We start from the raw sequence: 19133 nt of genomic DNA on the forward strand, positions 1-19133 counted from the left end.
TTACTCACATCAATTAATGGTGGTGGTGGGGGAACAGAACTGAGCAAACAGGAATCCCTTTATGATGGCCACCAATCACTGTATTACAAACCGTAAAGTTTACACTGAGGCTGCCTTGGGTGTGGCTAAGCAGGGTAGTGTATTCTAAGACGAGGATTCTTACCCTTTCCTATGCTAATGCAGGAAAATGGTTATCAACTCCATGGGTAAAATCCAACACACCGCATTTCTTCGATTGTAAGACGCCATCGATTGTAAGATGCACACTAATTTCTGTACCACCAACAGGGAAAAAACAACAACTCTGACACACCCGTGATTCTAAGATGCACTCCATTTTTAGAGAAGTTTATATGGGGGGAAAGTGTGTCTTAGAATTGAAGAAATAGGGTATGTCTAATTTAGAGTCAACACATTGCAATGAACGGTAAGCCCTGAACCTCTTCCAGATTATGCTGAGGCTGTCACGGTGAGGCTACCTTACCACGGTCCTTTCCTGAGCATGTGTAATATATGTCCTGGGCTTTCTATGAGTGTAACCTCTGAGTGTGACCTTTCTAATATGCTGCCAGTTTATTCATGGATTACCAGCTCACACATTTTGTTCTCCATATGAAACTCTCCCTGCAATGGCCATGCAATTGTCCCTTCTGATGGAAGGATGCTGAATAGGCTTAAAACCTCTCTCCCCACCCCACCCCTGGAAAATGCATGTTACTTTTTTAGGTCCCTTTTTTCAATGATGGTTGCTATTTTTGGATATATTAATATATGGAATTTTCGTGTGTGTGTGTGTGTGTGTGTGTGTGTGTGTGAGAGAGAGAGAGAGAGAGAGAGAGGGCTCCATCACACATAATTATTTCCCCTGCTTTGCCTCCACATTTTATTTTTTTTACCTCCAATGCTTTTGGTTTTCCAATTGTTTGCTTTTCCACTCCACCCCACCCCTTCTCTTTCTCTCTCCAGTTCATTGTTTACAACTTCCCCCATTTAACAAGACAGGTCCTGTCAGATGAGTACTTCAACCTGGCAAAAATGGAACAACTCTTTAGTCTGGCTCTTTGGGGGCATCGAGGGAGTACAATCCTATCTCTGCAGAGATTTGGGCATTGTACGATTTAAAAAAAAACGCTTTTGAGCCTGGGTTGCAAGGTTTGGGTTGGAGGATTGGAGCTGGCTGCTGGGAGAGATCGCTTTTCCCTGCCAGGACCTGATGCAATTCATTCAAGCCAACAGCAAGGCTCCTGTCACAGCACACGCCCCCAATAAAGGAAAATGTGCTTAGGGGAAATAATCCAGACTTTAGGAGTTCTAGGAAAAGACGGAAAAGGCCTGGGAAGAGGCAGGGTGTCAGCAGAACAGGCACTGTGTCATGTGAGTACCGTGCTGCAAATCCACACACCAGGCATGGCGAGAAGGCATTAAATCGCTGGTGTGATGGAATTCATATTTTACGCACTTTGCAAAAGATAACACAATTTCAATAGTTCAATACAAAATAGACATTACTAGAAAGATTTAATTAGCACCTATGTCATGTTAACATATTTACTCTAGAGTAGGTGCAGGGGCCTGATATAAACGCTAGTGTGTGGGAGAGAGGGGCTTTAACACTTTATCCTTGCTACGGGCCCAATCCAGATTACACCCCCTGCGCGCGCACACACCTGAAATTTCTATTACAAAATATCATATTTCTTCGATTCTAAGACACACTCCCACCCCCCCATATAAACATCTCTAAAAATGGAGCGCATCTTAGAATCGTGGGTGTGTTTATAATTTCTTAGAATCAAAGCTTTTTTTCTGTTGGTGGTACTGAAATTAGTGTGTGTCTTACAATCAATGGTGTCTTAGAATCGAAGAAATATGGTAGTAATTCAACTGCTTTCTGGATTTTTCTTAAGACCAACTCCACATTACACTTTTCCTACATGAAAATTATTTCTGTATAGGAAGTGGAAACATACCTGTGGAGATTTCCTTCATTCTCACCACTTTCGTTCTCTCCAGTAGGGATGGGGGAGTAATTTGACCAGTTTGCGTTTTAGTACAGATTTACCAAATGTGCACTTCCCAAATCAAGACGCCAACTGGAACACATTTGTCCTTTGATCTTTGCACTTTTTCCAACCAAAAATGCATATATTAGGGACAGGAGCACACAGAACTGTGTACAGTGGTGAACTAAGTGTGTGTGTGTGTGTGTGTGTGTGTGTGTGTGTGCATGGGAAGCCTACTTGTAAAATAAATGTACATTCAGCAAAATGTGTTCAAAAGTGCATGTGTCAGCAAAGGTGCGTACAAAAATGTATGCTTTAGGCAAAAGCGCATACAAAAGTCCGTATATGAGGAGAAAACACATACAGATTTCCATACAGAATTTTAAAAACAAAAACTAAATTTCAAACTGTTGCAGAAACTGGATGGCATGAAAGGAAGGTTGGCAAAATGAGAAACTGAGAGAATTGAAAAAGGACAGATTCACCCATCCTATTCCTTAAGCAACTATTTAAACTGATCCCCGGTACCCCTTTGATTAATAACCGGCTTTCAGACTAAGGCCTTTGCTAGACCTAAGTGAAAATCCGGGGGAGAGGAGGGGAGACCTCGCGTTATGAATAACGTGAGATCTCGCTCTCATTTACATGTGAGTTGCGATGAGCTCAAGAAGAGAGCCGTCGCGCCCGCCATTTTTTTTAATTCTTAAAGAGGCAGGAACGGTCTAGCAATCCTGTGCAAAGGTAAGGTTTTTTTTAATTTTACCAACTTTCCCCACTCCCCACACCCTAGCCCCGATGGGCGCAGTGCTCCCAGCTCCATGCAAGTAATCGTGCGGAGCCCGGAAAAGCCGCGGAAACAGGCCACACGCTCGCAGTCTCAGGCTCAGAAAAAGTGGGCCCAAAGTGTAGGCCTTTATCCCGAGGCCAGGGAGGGATGATCCCTCCTTGAGCCCAGGATCCCCTGTGCATCATCTGGACGCAAAGAGGCAATCCTGGGGATTAGCCCGGAATAACCCCTGGTCTAGCAAAGGCCTAAGAGGTCAAAAGACTCTCTCTCTTTCTCTCTCTACTAACTTTCACCCAGAACCTTTCAATACCATTGTGTGTCACTTCTCCCCCTTATATTCTTACGATGAAACCAGTTGCTTTGCCTTGTTGCTTATTCACAGAGACGGACGACTCCACGGTCTTCGTGGTGGGGACGGTCCTGTACCGGAACCTGGGTGGGATCCTCTCCCTTCAGAGGTAAGCCTGACGCATGTGTCTGTGAAGGGGGGTAGAAATGGGTGACCCATCAGAGGGTCCTGGGTGTCCTTTGACAGTGGACCGGCATAATGGGCTAGTACTTTTTCACATTTGGAATCCCAGATATAATTTTGGACTATAGGGTGTGGTTGGCAGCCAAGCAGAAGAGAAGGGAGGAGTTGTCAGCACACATATTTGTCACCAGACCTGGGTCACCACCAAACAGTGGCAAAGAAGGAGGTTAAGGGAGTGATTTACGGGCATGTGTAAACACGGTGTGTGTGTGTGTCTTCATGATCTGCTACGAAACCCAGCACACTCATTGGTGCGCAGTGGCAGCAACTTGTCCTAATGAGGGGAGGTATCATGGGCTTTCTGGTGGCAATTAGTCTTACCACGCCCTCCCCCTACCCTACCTGTGGCTTCCAGTGGCCAATAGGAGGTCGCCTTCCACCCGGGAACACCCTCGGAGTGGCTCCAAGCGAGGACAGACCAACGGAAGAGCTGAGCTGCTCTCGCCCTGGCTGGAAAAGTCGGGCTAAGTCCCTGATTATTTAGCCGCACATCTTCGCCTCTTTGCTTCGAAATTGAGATTGCATCATCTAACTGACGCAATGCAGATTCGGAGGCACCCTGGGGCAAAGACGACGTCAAGACAGACCCAGGATTGTCTAATCCTTCCCTGACTATTTTTTTCCCCTCTGGAACTCCCAGACACTGTTCCTGTAGCTGAGGCTCTTTGATGTGCCTTTGTCACATTGCACAGGTGAGGGAAAAAGAAGTCAAAAGCAGTGGAAAGGCCTTGCCCCCCCCCCCAAACACACATTCCACACCCACACCTGCTACTTCTCCACTGCAAATCACGCCCCACTCCTCACGGCTGCAACCTGTGGTTTTACATGTGCTGGAGGCATATTCAGTCCTCCAATGCCTCAGTGCCCTGTGAGATAAATCTGAAACACAACATGTTTTTTGGGGTTAGATTCAGATCGGTATGGCTTCAGATCGGTATGGCTTCAGATCGGTATGGCTCTCTGTGCCTTTGGATGGGAAATACGAAGAATAATATTATGCACAGAGCAAGGATTTGGAGCTGCTTTGTGAAAACCATGCGCCTGCTTTTATGAATGAGTGTCCCAAACGTGCAATGCCGGCATGGAGAAAAATACGAATATTTATTTATTTATTTATTTATTTAGAATATTTATATACTGCTCCCCATTGAAAAATTTCGGAGCTGTGTACAAGGTAAAATGAAAATAAAAACAGAATAAAACATTTAAAACAAAATTTAAAAGAAGCAAAAACAGAAATCCAAGGCTGCATGTTAAAGAAAGGCTTCTTGGAATAAAGATGTTTTCGGGAGGCGCCGAAAGGAGTACAAGGTTGGCGCCTGCCTGACCTCCAGAGGCAGGGAATTCCACAGGAGGGGCGCCACCACACTGAAGGCTCTTCCCCTGGTGGATTCCAATTGGAGGATGGATCTGTGTGGAACCACCAGGAGCAGGCCCTCGGATGACCTCAGTGACCAGGCAGGTTGTTTATTTACAAGAAGAGTTTGCTTTTGCACACCCAAAGGGGAGAAGTTTTCCCCCACCCCCCTCTCCATAGGACTGCTCTTTCATTGGGTCTTTCCTCCCTAGAGGGGCTTCTGGCCATATTGAGAAGCTTTGGGAATGCTGTTGCACAGACCCCTGGGCAGCCCTGCTGTGCGTTCTGCCTTCCTTCGGACCGCCGTGGGACTTGTGAAGCTCAGCAATCTGTGTTGATAACAAAAGAGATCTCTTTCTCCTACATCTAACTTTTCTCACCGCTCTCCCCTCTCCTTCCGAAGCTGAGCTTGGTAGTACTGATGCAGCAAATTAAGCCTCCCCCCTGGCGCCTTTGAAATCCGTTCTGCACTGATTAGCATGAGAGCGCTTCCCATAAATGTTGGGCCTTCTGTCCTGGCCGGTTATCATTTTAAGCACCTACAGATTTAGAACTGGCAGGAGCGTGAAGGCCGGGCTGGAAATTGCCGACAGATTAGCGAGCGAACCGGCTAGGCTCTCTGATATGGCCTACCGTGGGATTAGGTTGGGAACACAGTTCCAGTGGTCCCAGATGAACATGTGGATTAAATGCAGCAAGCTGCTGTTGCTGCCAGCTTTGATCAAAAGTGACTGCTTGTCATGGGACCTGGTGCCGAGTCATGGCTGAATTTATGAGCTGGGTCAGTCCCTGGTTGGAATCTCATCACCACCCTGAATTCATAGAATCATAGAACAGCAGAGTTGGAAGGGGCCTACAAGGCCATCGAGTCCAACCCCCTGCTCAATGCAGGAATCCACCCTAAAGCATCCCTGACAGATGGTTGTCCAGCTGCCTCTTGAAGGCCTCTAGTGTGGGAGAGCCCACAACCTCCCTAGGTAACTGATTCCATTGTCATACTGCTCTAACAGTCAGGAAGTTTTTCCTGATGTCCAGACGGAATCTGGCTTCCTTTAACTTGAGCCTATTATTCCGTGTCCTGCACTTCTTTGGGAGTAGGGCCCTGACAGGTAGGGGACACAGCCCTGCTGGCTCAGAAGGTGAGTCCTTGGCAGAACCTGCATCTCCCCAGCCTTGCATAAATTTCAGGACCCTTTCACAATGCAGTCAGCTCCTGAAGGAGGGGCATTGCTGAACACACTTCAGGTCTTGGTGACCTAAATAAAGCTTCAGTGGGCTTTTGCTCCCTGCTGAGACAACATCCTCCTATTGTTCTAGTAGGAGAAAATTTCAGCCACCAGGACCTACTAGGACTTATTTAAGGTCCTATTTTCTTCTTGCTTTGATCTGCTTTCCTAACAGCTCCCCCCACAGATCTGAAGGGAACACAATGTGTGTGTGAGTGTGATCTTTTTAACAGATAAATAACTCAAAAGAAATTTCTCTACGTCCTTCCCTGCCGTTTAACAGCATTTCCTTCTCTCCAGGAATACCACAGTGCTGAATTCGAGAGTCATCTCAGTGACGGTGAAACCAGCTCCCCAGTCGCTTCTCGCCCCAATGGAGATTGAGTTCTCGCACTTGTACAATGTAAGTGACCACTGCTGTGTAGCTGATCAGGATGGAAATATCACTGGGAGGGAAACCAAAACTGGGCCTCATCTTCTCTAAAACAAAACAAAAAATGCCAAAGGAGAGCTGTTGCCCCACGCTGACCTGATTTATATGGCATCTCAGCCTAGAAAGGAAACAATGAATTGCATTTTCAGAAATTGACATCTGAAAGCAAGGGGAATAAATTACAAAAGATGAATGGGCAGGTTGCTTTTGTTTTGTATTTTAAATTGTAAGACAAGGCAGAAGCAAGCATTTGAAGGAGGCAAACTCCATGTTAGGCATTATAAGAAAATGAATCGAGAATAAAACGGCCAGTATCATACTTCCCTTATACAAACCTATGGTGCGACCACACTTAGAAAACTGTGTACAGTTCTGGTCACCACGCCTAAAAGGGGATATTATAGAGCTGGAAAAAGTGCAGAAAAGGGCAACTCAAATGATCAAGGGGCTGGAGCATCTCCCCTATGAGGGACGGTTACATCAGCTGGGATTGTTTAGCTTGGAAAAAAGGAGGCTAAGAGGAGACCTGATAGAGGTGTACAAAATTGTGCATGGTATGGAGAATGTGGACAGGGAGACATTTTTCTCCTTCTCTCAAAATACTAGAACCCAGGGTCATCCCATGAAACTGATTGTTGGGAGATCTATGACAAATAAAAGGAAGTACTTCTTCACACAGCACATAGTTAAATTATGGAACTCACTACCACAAGATGTAGTGATGGCCACCAATCTTAGATTGTAAGCCTATGCGGCAGGGTCTTGCTATTTACTGTTTTACTCTGTACAGCACCATGTACATTGATGGTGCTATATAAATAAATAAATAAATAATAATAATAATAATAATCATCATCATCATCATCATCATCATCTGGATGGCTTTAAAAGGCGGTTGGATAAATTCCTGGAGGAGAAGGCTATCCATGGCTACTAGCCCTGATGGTTGTGTGCTATCTCCAGTATTCGAGGCAATAAGCCTGTGTGCACCAGTTGCTGGGGAACATGGGTGGGAGGGTGTTGTTGCATTATTATTATTATTATTATTATTATTATTATTATTATTATTATTATATTTATTATTTATTTATACAGCACCATCAATGTACATGGTGCTGTACAGAGTAAAACAGTAAATAGCAAGACCCTGCCGCATAGGCTTACATTCTAATAAAGTCATAGTAAAGCAATAAGGAGGGGGAGAGAATGCAAACAGGCACTGGGTAGGGTAACCAGGCACAGGGTAGGGAAAAACTAACAGTATAACTAACAGTCTAAAGTCCGAGTAACATCAAGTTTTAAAAGCTTTAGGGAAAAGAAAAGTTTTTAGCTGAGCTTTAAAAGCTGAGATTGAACTTGTAGATCTCAGATGTTCTGGGAGAGCGTTCCAGGCGTAAGGGGCAGCAGAAGAGAATTCATCCCTGGCTGATGGCTAGTTAGCCACTGCATGAACAGTGTGAACAGAGTGCTGGACTAGATGGACCCTTGGTCTGATCCAGCCTCAGGGCACTTCTTAGGTTCTTATGTTCTTAAGGAATTTGAGTTTAGGTGTACATTTATATTGAGCTGGAGGGCCCTACATGTGTAACAGGGATCTATCATTAGGGATGTGGGGATGACATATGTGCAAGGTCACTAGAATTCTCCAAACATTGTGTAGAATGTGGATAAGGAGACATTTTTCTCCCTCTGCCATAATAATAATAATAATAATAATAATAATAATAATAATAATAATAATAATAATAATAGAACCACCCAGAGAGCTTCAGGTATTGGGAGATATAAAAGTCAAATAAATAAACAAATAAATAAATAAATAAATAAATAAATAAATAAATCCCAATGGGGTCATCATATGAAGCTGATTGGTAGGAGATTCAGGGCAGATAAAAAGAAAGACTTCTTCACACAGAGCAGAATTAAACTGTGGAATTCACTACCACAAGATGTAGTGATGGCCACCAATTTGGATGGCTTTTAAAGGGAGTTGGATAAATTCCTGGAGGCAAAGGCTCTCAATGGCTTCTAGCCCTGATGGCTGTGTGCTATCTCCAGTATTCGAGGCAATAAGCCTGTGTGCACCAGTTGCTGGGGAACATGGGTGGGAGGGTGCTGTTTCCCCTGTGTCCTGCTTTGTTGGTCTGGTGAACCGCTGGTTGGTCACTGTGTGACTAATAGGATATATCGTTTGGATGTATCCGGGGGTACATCCAAAGGATACATCATTTCTGGGGGGTGGGGGGGATGGAAATTAAATTTGTTGCCTTGTTTCTTTCTAATGTGGAATTCAAGTGAATTTGTTGGCAAAACATCTGCAAGATTAGAAGGCAAGCAAATGTTTGCATAAGGATAGCTTTACTCTCCACTCAGAATAATTTACATCCATGATGTCCTGTCCTTAAGGCAGGGTTGGGCACCCTGTAGGTCCTCCGGATCTTGTGTGACTACAGTTCCCATGATCCAGGACTATTGGCCATGCTGGCTGGGCATGAGACGAGTTGGCATCCCAAAACATCTGGCAGGCTGCAGGATGCTCACCCCTGCTATAAGCAGATATCTTGGCTAATTATATCCAATTCTCTTTTCCTTTCATCATTTCTTATCTTGGCAGGGGACCACGAACCAGACCTGCATCCACTGGGATGAACCAGATGTGTAAGTTCCGTGTGGTTTTTGCTTCTTCCACAAATAATTATTGGTTCATAGAAGTATATTTCCATGTTGGTGGTGTGTACTGCGGTATATTTGGAACAAATGAAGGTTGATCAAATGTACTGTTGCTTGTTCCTTGTAGTTAGTACAAACAGTCATTCATTCTCTCTCTCTGGTCATAGCTAGAAGGGGCGAAATCCCGTGGTGAAATCCCGCGGCGATCCCTGGGATTGTTCCTGTGCATCCACATGACGCACAGGGGATCTCAGAACCCTCCCCTTCAAGCCAGCTTTTCCCATGGTCTTGGGATGATCCCGAGACCACGGAATGTGTGTGCAGGCGTCACGGTTTTTCCTGGTACCTTGTGAAGAGCCGGGACCCACACACAGGGCAAAGAGGTCCTCAGAAGCTCTGCGCTCATCGGGGTGGGGTTGGGGGAGTGGGGATTTTTTTTTTTTTAAAAAAAGACTTACCTTCTGCGCACGAGCGCTTGTGCGCTCCTTCTTCTTTAAAACAAAAAAAATCGCAGCAGCAATGTCGTGCGGTGCGTGTAGAATAGTGTGACGATCTCACGATCATAAAATCAACCCTCTGGTCTAGCTGAGGCTTCTCCCTCCCTCCTTCCCTTCCTCCCCCTCTCTCTAACTTTTTCTCTTGTGTATCTGTCTTAGGATAGGAATATTCCTCTCCAAATTTCTCCCCAGATCTTGGGTACTAAATTACTTTGCTTCCTGGTTCAAAAGATGTGTATGCTGCCCTTTAGCAAATCTTTCAGGGTGGATAAAAAAATGCAACACAATACAATAAATGACACCATGTTAAAACAACAACTTTAAAATACCTTTAAAATTCGGGAAGAATACAAACCATTTTGGAGACAAAAGGATAATTGTGATGAGTCTCCTTGAAGAAGGAATTCCAGAAACTGGGTGCCACCACTGAGAAGGCCCTCTGTCTGGTTGCCATCTGCCTTGTACATTGGATGGTGGTGGCATCAAACGTCAAAGATGGCCTCAGTACACAGGCAGGTGCTTAGGGAAGCAGGTGTTCCTTCAAGTGCCTGGATCCTAAGCCATGTAGGGCTTTAAAAGTAAGCACCAGAACTTTAAATTATTCCTGAAAGAAAGACTGGAAAACAATGAAATTCTTTCAAGATGCTCCCACCCACTGATTTTCTTTCATTTCACTATTCTTTAATACACTGTTCATTTGCTTTTAATTTCCAGGTTTTGTTCAGAATGCTACACGTGTGCAGTTTGTTGCACCTTTCAGTTGATGTAATCTCCTCCTCTTCTGGGTTACAAATGCTCATGGCTGCATTTGCACGTTAATTCAAGCACCGTGCAAAAAAGGCGTTTTGACGTAATCCCACCATCTCCTTTGCATTGTCCTTTGATCAGTGCGCACATGAACCTGCGCACTGATGAAAGCAAAGCCCGCCAAGGAGTCCTGTCCTCATCAAGATTATTTCTGAGCGGTGTTTTCTTCACACAGTACTTCTTCACACACCACATAGTTAAACTATGGAACTCACTACCACAAGATATAGTGATAGCCACCTATCCGGATGGCTTCAAAAGGGGGTTGGAGAAATTCCTGGAGGCAAAGGCTTTCAGTGGCTACTAGTAGGGCTGTGCATGGATCCCCCAATCTGCTTCTCTTCCAGATTTGCAAATTGCGGATTGGGCCCACTCTGCCCGCCTCGATCCACCTAGGGTCTGCTCCGCTCTGCTGCGGAGCTCTGGCTCCGAATTGGAGCTCCACAGCAGCGGGGGGCGGCACCAGGTAAGGCCCCCTCCCTCCTCCCCCTTACCTGTGTCTGTCCCAGCCCGTCGCCAGCTTCACTAGAGGCCGCGGCTCAACCAGGAACTGTAGGCCCTGCTTGCGGCCTACACTTCCGGGTTGAGCCGCGGGCTCTAATGAAGCCGGCAACGGGCCGTGACAGACGCAGATAAGACCCCCTCCCCCTTGCCCCCTTACCTGGCTTTGCCGCCGTCGCCACACGGGCGGCGGCGGCGGCAGGGCCAGGGAAACCCCCTCCCTCCTCCCCCTTACCTGCGTCCGTCCCACCCCGATCCACTTCTGCTTCTCCGGTCTGAGGAAAAGCGGAGCACAGCCCTAGCTACTAGCCATGATGGTTGTGTGCTATCACCAGTATTGGAGGCAATAAGCCTGTGTGCACCCGTTGCTGGAGAACATGGGTGGGAGGGTGCTGTTGCACCATGTCCTGCTTGTTCATCCCTGGCCGATGGCTGATTGTCCACTGTGTGAACCGAGTGCTGGACTAGATGGACCCTTGGTCTGATCCAGCAGGGCACTTCTTATGTTTTAATTAACAGTGTGGTGCTTATTTATTTATTCATTTATTGGCTGCCTTTCAGGGCAGAAGCCCTCCTAAGGCAGCTCACAGCAGTGAGGTTGACTATGGCTCACTGCTGATTATAATTACAGTAGTCCTTTTCAGAAGTTATTACTTCTGGGTAGACCAATGTGTGAGTAGGGAGTGAGAATGTGCGAACTAGCCCCACCTTAGACACCTTATAGTACCTGTTGACTGTGCATTCAGCATTTATTTATTTTTATTTAAAACATTTCTTCACTGCCTTTCAGGGAGGAAGTCCGAGCTCCGGCTATTGGGCGGTATAGAAATGTAATAAATAAATAAATAAATAAGGCAGCTTACAGCCATCCATAAAACAGTATACACATAAAAAGCAATGAAAACGTAGAGAGTAAAATATCAGTTAAAAACAATAAAAGCTAACATTTATTTTAAAAAACTAACAATTAAAACAACAAGGGATGTATCAGCAAAACAGTATTCGTTTATAAGAAGGCCATAATAAAAACATTTTTAAGGCCTTCTTAAAAGCCTGTAAGGATGGTGCGTAGTCGATTGTCTGTGGGAGTTTGTCCCAGAGGTGTGGGGCCACTGCTGAGGAGGCCTTTTCCTATGTGGACAGACAGCTAATTTCTCCCACAGGTGGGCAGGTGAGAAGGGCCTCTCTTTTGGATCATAAAGTGTGGGCAGGCTGATATGAGTGAAGGTGGCCTTTCCAGTAGCTTGGTCCGGGGGAAAGGTAATAACGGCCGGGGAAGGCAACGGCAAACCACCCCGCTATAAGGCCTGCCAAGAAAACATCAGCGAAAGCTGGTGTCCCTCCAAGGGTCAGTAATGACTCAGTGCTTGCACGAAAGGTTCCTTTCCTTTCCTACATGACTGCTTTATAGTGGTATTGAAGTGCACTAACAACTGTTGGGACCCATGACACATACCACATACTGCTTTTATACCACTTTCATAGTGTTATATCCTGCTTGGTGTAGATGTGTCAATGGGCCCCAACAGTTGTCAGTGCACTTCAATACCACTGTAAAGCAGTAGTGTAGATCCTGCAGTGCACTTCAATACTGCTATAAAGCAGTCGTGTGGCTCCTGCCTTTTATATGCCGCTTTCATTGTGGAATATCCTGCTTGGTGTAGATGAGACCAATGTGTTCCTGCAAGGGAGTGGGGGAACCTTCATGCATACAGCTGCACATATGAAGCCTTCTATGTGATCTGGAACCTCGTGTGATCAGGGTTCTGCGTGGCACGAAAGCTTTCGCCCGTATGACTATATGTGTGAAGGCTCTGTCCCTGCACATGTTCACACTGTGGGAATAGATGCCAGGGGGCTGGTCATCATGTCCCCACTCTCTCACACACATTGGTCAGTCTATGCATGAGCAATACTTTCTGAATTAACCTAGTGCTAAATATGCATTTGCAGTCTTGCAACAGGTGAAGTGCTCCTCTATAGAATCTACAAAAAGGTTAACTTGGGCAGGAGCCACACTACTGCATTATAGTGGTATTGAAGTTCACTGACAACTGTTGGGGCCCATAAGGCACACACGATATACTGTTTTCAATCCTCTTTCATAGTGTTATATCCAGCTTGGTACAGAACTGGGGTGTGTGTTTGTGTGTGTGTGTGTGTGTGTATGTATGTTAACCTCCAGTTTGAAATGTTCCTCTGTTACAATCCCCATTCATTGTGTGTTGGGGTTGATGGCAACATCTGAAAGCTCACTTAATTGCCAACCAGATTGTTTGGGGGATTTTCACTGAAGCCAACTTGATCAGAACAAAGGCAAAGTCAGGCAATGAAGATTCAGAGGCAGGGAAGTCAACCTTAAGAACATTAGAAGAGCCCTGCTGGATCAGACCAAGGGTCCATCTAGTCCAGCATTCTGTTCACACAGTGGCCAACCAGCCATCGGCCAGGGATGAACAAGCAGGACATGGTGCAACAGCACCCTCCCGCCCATGTTCCCCAGCAACTGGTGCACACAGGCTTACTGCCTCGGATACTGGAGATAGCACACAACCATCAGGGCTAGTAGCCATGGATAGCCTTCTCCTCCAGGAATTTATCCAACCCCCTTTTAAAGCCATCCAGATTGGTGGCCATCACTACATCTTGTGGTAGTGAGTTCCATGATTTAACTATGTGCTGTGTGAAGAAGGACTTCCTTTTAACAACTGTACATTCAGGGTTACTGCCTCTGATACTGGAGGTTGCACTTAGCCATCAGGACTAGTAGCCATTGATAGCCTTGTCCTTGGGGAAACCTTAAAATTGAGTGTCTCTCATTCAAGGTAACAGAGCTAGAGAGAGATTCCACTTTGTCACAGGGATGTACAAGGAAGTTGTTTCTATTCGCAAATCATGTAAATATGTCCCGTTTGCAATCTGGAATGTAAAAACAAGCAGGAGTGTGGGTGGTTTCCTTGGAGAAATGTTTGCAAATTCCCAAATTTGTGATTGCTTTAGAAAAAAGAAGAAGCATATTGTTTTGCACACTTTCAAATGTGCATCATCATCATCATCATTATTATTATTATTATTACTATTACTATTATTGAACTGCCCAGGGAGCTTCGGCTATTGGGCGGTATAAAACATATATATATATATATATATATATATATATATATATATATATATATATTTGCATTAGTCAGTGGGAGGAAAGTGTGCAGTTTTTTGGGGGAATTTGCACAAGAAACTGCACTTTTCCAATTCAAAACACACACTTCCACTATAAAATGTGGACTTTTCCTTTTTGAAATAAAGTTTCCATCCCTCCCATTCTGTGTACTGAAGCCATCAAGACCACTTGTTGAATCTTCCTTCAGCCCTGGAAACAAAGCCCTATGAGGAGAGACTGAAACAACTGGGCATGTTTAGCCTGGAGAAGAGAAGTTGCTATCATGTCTCATGAGAGGAGACATGATAGCACTCTTCAAATACTTGAAAAGTTGTCACACAGAGGAGGGCCAGGATCTCTTCTTGATCCTCTCAGAGTGCAGGACATGGAATAACGGGCTCAAGTTAAAGGAAGCCAAATTCTGGCTGGACATCAGGAAAAACTTCCTGACTGTTAGAGCAGTACGACAATGGAATCAGTTACCTCGGGAGGTTGTGGGCTCTCCCACAGTAGAGACATTCAAGAGGCAGCTGGACAACCATCTGTCAGGGATGCTTTAGGGTGGATTCCTTCATTGAGCAGGAGGTTGGACTCAATGGACCTAGAGGCCCCTTCCAACTCTACTATTCTATGATTCTATGATTCTATGAGATTGCGTTCTCTATTATGCCTGGGGGCATCATGGTAGCTCAGAGCCGGGGTGGGCGGAAGGCAAATCTTCAGGTCTTTGGGCCAACTCCTAGAAGCCCTTGCTGGGAGTTGAAATCCAAAACAACTGAAGATCCAGTTTCTGCCCACCCCGGCTTAGAGAGCACAGGGCAGGCCATGCAGTACACACAGTTTTATCCTCCCAAGGCTACGTTGCTGCTCCCATCTTGCCAGTATCTCCTGCCCGAGGCAGTTGCCTCATGCCCTGCTTCAAAATGGGCAAACGAGAGGTGCTGAAGATCGCTGCGATCCTCTGAACTTCACCTCGTCACTCATCTCATGCCCGATTCCTGTTTGCGTTTGTGAACGCTGCGCGCTCTGCATGAATTGGACAATTTGTGCAGTGACCGAAAATGAAATTTGCACAACTTTCCACTCATGGGGCTTTCGGTCGGCGGGAGACACCTGTGCATTTTTTTTCATTTGCAGAATATCAAAACTGGGGAAGTTGCAATGAGCAAGAGTCAATTTGTGAACATTTTCGGCAGACACGTGCTTGGACGTGGGCTCATGTTTGGGGGGTTCAAACAAGGCAGGGTGGCATGTTTTGCAAGGAAAAATGAACTTCTCATCCATCCCTAACTCTGCTTAATGGCAGAGGTGACCATGGTCATGATGCCATGCTTTATATCAGCTTTGTGGAGGAGCAGGATGGCTAAACAAGCCTGTCTATTTCTCTGTCTCTCTGGCTCTTTCTACACCTAAGGGTTATCCCAGTAAAATGGTAGGATTGTCCCTGCCTGCTCCCGGGATCCCCTGTGTGGCATTTGGATGCACAGAAACGTTCCAGGGATACTGGGCTGATGTAAACATGCCCTCTGTCCATATCAACTGCCACATCTTTAGCGTAACATCTAGTTTGGCCCATCATCATCATAGAATAGAATCATAGAATCATAGAACAGCAGAGTTGGAAGGGGCCTACAAGGCCATCGAGTCCACCCCCCTGCTCAATGCAGGAATCCACCCTAAAGCATCCCTGACAGATGGTTGTCCAGCTGCCTCTTGAAGGCCTCCAGTGTGGGAGAGACCACAACCTCCCTAGGTAACTGATTCCATTGTCGTACTGCTCTAACAGTCAGGAAGTTGTTCCTGATGTCCAGCTGGAATCTGGCTTCCTGCAACTTGAGCCCGTTATTCCGTGTCCTGCACTCTGGGAGGATCGAGAAGAGATCCTGGCCCTCCTCTGTGGGACAACCTTTTCAGTATTTGAAGAGTGCTATCATGTCTCCCCTCAATCATAATTCCCCCCTCCAGCATTTAAAGTTATTTCAATATACCCGTCATGAAGCATTGCACCTTAACAGTCTTCTTCCTCCATGACATCTGCTCTGCTCTGTGGATTTGCTCACCCCCACCCCACCCCACCCCACCCCGAGAAAAAAAAACCTCTGCAAAATGGATTGATCTTATCACATGAAGTGTTTCTCTCTCTCCCTCTTTTACATAATAATAATAATAATAATAATAATAATAATAATAATAATAATAATAATCCGACATCCATCATGTACTGATTTGCATTTAGATAGATATTTAAGCTGTATGGTTAATAATGGCCCTTTGATTTAATAAATCCAGCCTGAGTGACTGCATATTGCAAGGGAGGGCTGGGACTCCCTTTACCCTCCCTCGTGGTCCACCTTTTTACATTTGACTTGGGCAAGCTGTGGGGAGCCCATTCCTGCTTGTGTTTGGAACAGCGCGGGTGATTAATGAGCTTTGTGGGAGCTGGCAAAATGGAAAGCCGCTTCCGTGTCATGGTTTGGGTTCCGCGGCTGCGTTTCCAGAGGCGTACATCGGAAGTCATTATTAACTGCTTAGCAGCACAGTTCGAGCTGATATCTCGACAGGTTCTTTCCTTCCCTTGTTCTCTCTCAAGGCTTAAGGCATAAAACGTTGGGAAGGTTTTTACTAGGGCTGTGCTCCGCTCCGTTTCGGTTCCCCAAATCTGGAAGCAGAGCGATCCGATCCGCCTCTGCCGAAGGCGGCACCGAATCGGAATCCGGAGCTCCAGACGCAGGTAGGTGGGAGGGGAGTGGGGCTTACTTGGCACCGCCGCTGCAGTCCATGCAGCGACAGCGGCTGAGCCAGGTAAGGGGGCAGGGGGGAGAGGGGCTTACCTGCCTCCGGCGCAATCCGGCGCCGGCTTCAACTGAGGCCCAGGCCTCAAGCCGGAAGTAGGCCGCGGCCTACTTCCGGCTTGAGGCCTGGGCCTCAGTTGAAGCCAGCACCGGACTGCGACGGACACAGGTAAGTGAGGGGGCTTACTTGGCGGTGCCGCTTCCACCACAGTCCATGAGGTGACAGTGGCGTAGCCAGGTAAGGGGGCAGGGGGGCTTATTCAGCCCCCATTTTGTCCCCCCTTCCCCACTTTCCTGCCTCCACCATCCGCCGCGGAGGCAAGTAAGTGGGTTCAAAATCTCAATCCGCCCCTCAGGATCTCGCTCCACGGACCCGAAGCGGTTTGGGCCTGATCCGAAAGTTCCGGATCGGGCCACGAAGCTGTTCGGGGGTTCCGTGCACAGCCCTAGTTTTTACTTTGGATCACTGTGAAGCTGTGTAGGTGGAGCAGTAGACCTGCCCTTTGATGTGAAGAAGTCAGAGGTTGTTTATACGATCGAGATCCTGAGGGGTTATGATCTCAAAGGATTGTCTCACGGTGTTGGCTTTGATCCATAAAGTCTTATATGGCTTGGGAAAACAAACCTGATAGAGCATCTCTCCATCAGACGCCTTCCTCTGATTGCTGGGGAGGCAATGGAGGGGGCCTTTTTTGTTGGTGCCCCCCTGGTTGTAGAATGATCTCCCCAGTGAGTCCTGCCTGGCACCAACATACTCATTCTTTCAGTGCCAGGTTAAGGATTTCCTCTATTCCCAGGCCATTTCATGGAATATAATAGGTTGGTTTAATGCATCAGTTGAATTGGTTACGGTGGTCACTGATGTTTTAGTTCTTTTATGGGATCGTTGTACTTTAATGGAACATCTTGTAGCCGTTTTAATATTCCTTTTGTAAATTGCCTTGAGTCTTCTTCTTTTTTTTTAGAAAGGCATTTTAAGAAATGTAAATAAATAAATGTTGATGATGACGATTGTTTACTCTGAGATAACGCTGCTTATCTACACATACAGGGAAGTCCCATTTTTGTAGCCTTCAGTATCAATTTCTTGTGGCCTTTCACAGCTCACCATTTCTTTCTTTTTCAAGAACTGTTGATGATTCCATTTGGTACCTGAGCAATGTGGGCACTGTTTCCCAGGGCTAGTGAATAGATAATGTAGTCCATCCCTTAAACACAGTTAAAATACTACAAGGTGACTGGATCACATACCGTGGTTAGTGCTAAGCAAATCTCCATCTTAATAAGGATCTGAAAAGTAGATTCAACCCTGATTGAACGAGAACCCTGGTTAGTGTGAATCATAGCTAACAGTGATTGCAACATAGTTACTCCTTTCTTTAAAAGAGCTACCCCCTGCCTTTCCATTTGCCAAAATTCCCAAGGTAGTCACCAAATTAAAATAACAAATTAAGTAACATTAAAGGCTGCAGTCCTATGCACAATGAATTAAGTGCAGTAGTTCTTATTTCTGAATAGATGAGCTGTAAATACTAGGGGTGTGCACTGTGTTGCATGCCGGAGGTCCCAGATTTAGGGATGTACGGGGAATTGTTGTTGCAAAATGGTCAAGCATGACCCATTCACGGCTCAAACGTGAGTGCAAGCAGAGGAACGTGTTCTGTGGAAATGTTTGCAAATCTGTGAACCTGCATTCATGTTTGAAAATTGCACAACGTTCAGACAGAAAAAAATACAATTTGAAATCGTGCAATAAAATTTCACACTTCAGTCTACAAGGGAAATTTGAACAACTTTGAAAAATACCAAAATGTTTGCACAATTTCCCCATTCAGTTTGCACAATTTTCCCCTTCACACAAATCGAACAGTGCTCACAAGGGGTCACAGAAATCAAAGCAGACAGGAATCACAGTGAACACACACCTCACTTCTTTGCCCATCACTAACCAGATTCAATCCCTGGCATCTCCGGGTAGAACTGAGAAAGTCCCATGCCTGAAATCTTGGACAGCTGCTTTTCGTTAATCTGTAATAGCCTTCCCCAGCCTGGTCCCCTCTGTATGTGTTGGACTACAACTCCCATCATCCACAGGTAGGATGATGGAAATAGTAGTCCAACACATATGGAAGGTACCACTTATTTATGTTTATTTATTATTGAATTTATATCCTGCTTTTTTCCCTCCAAGGAACCCAAGGCAGCGTACATAATCCTCCTCCTCTCCAATTTATCCTCACAACAACAACCCTGTGACGAGGGTTGGGCTGAGAGTCTGTGACTGGCCCAAAGTCACCCAGTGGGTTTTCATGGCTGAGTGGGGACTAGAACCCGGATCTCCCGACTCCCAGTCCAACACTTTAGCCACTAC

General features: G+C 45.8%; 1 protein-coding gene across 1 annotated transcript in view; it reads left to right on the plus strand.

The window, feature by feature from the left end:
• Window positions 1-19133, plus strand: part of ADGRB1 (adhesion G protein-coupled receptor B1) — a 472654-nt gene that overhangs the window by 276505 nt on the left and 177016 nt on the right. Inside the window, exons 15-17 of the mRNA XM_063131218.1 lie at window positions 3173-3248; window positions 6206-6308; window positions 8953-8996. Of these exons, the coding sequence (XP_062987288.1) occupies window positions 3173-3248; window positions 6206-6308; window positions 8953-8996 (223 nt within the window). The remainder of the gene's footprint in view (window positions 1-3172; window positions 3249-6205; window positions 6309-8952; window positions 8997-19133) is intronic.

The sequence above is a fragment of the Elgaria multicarinata genome, chromosome 7, assembly GCF_023053635.1.
Source record: "Elgaria multicarinata webbii isolate HBS135686 ecotype San Diego chromosome 7, rElgMul1.1.pri, whole genome shotgun sequence".
In the NCBI taxonomy this organism is placed as follows: domain Eukaryota; kingdom Metazoa; phylum Chordata; class Lepidosauria; order Squamata; family Anguidae; genus Elgaria; species Elgaria multicarinata.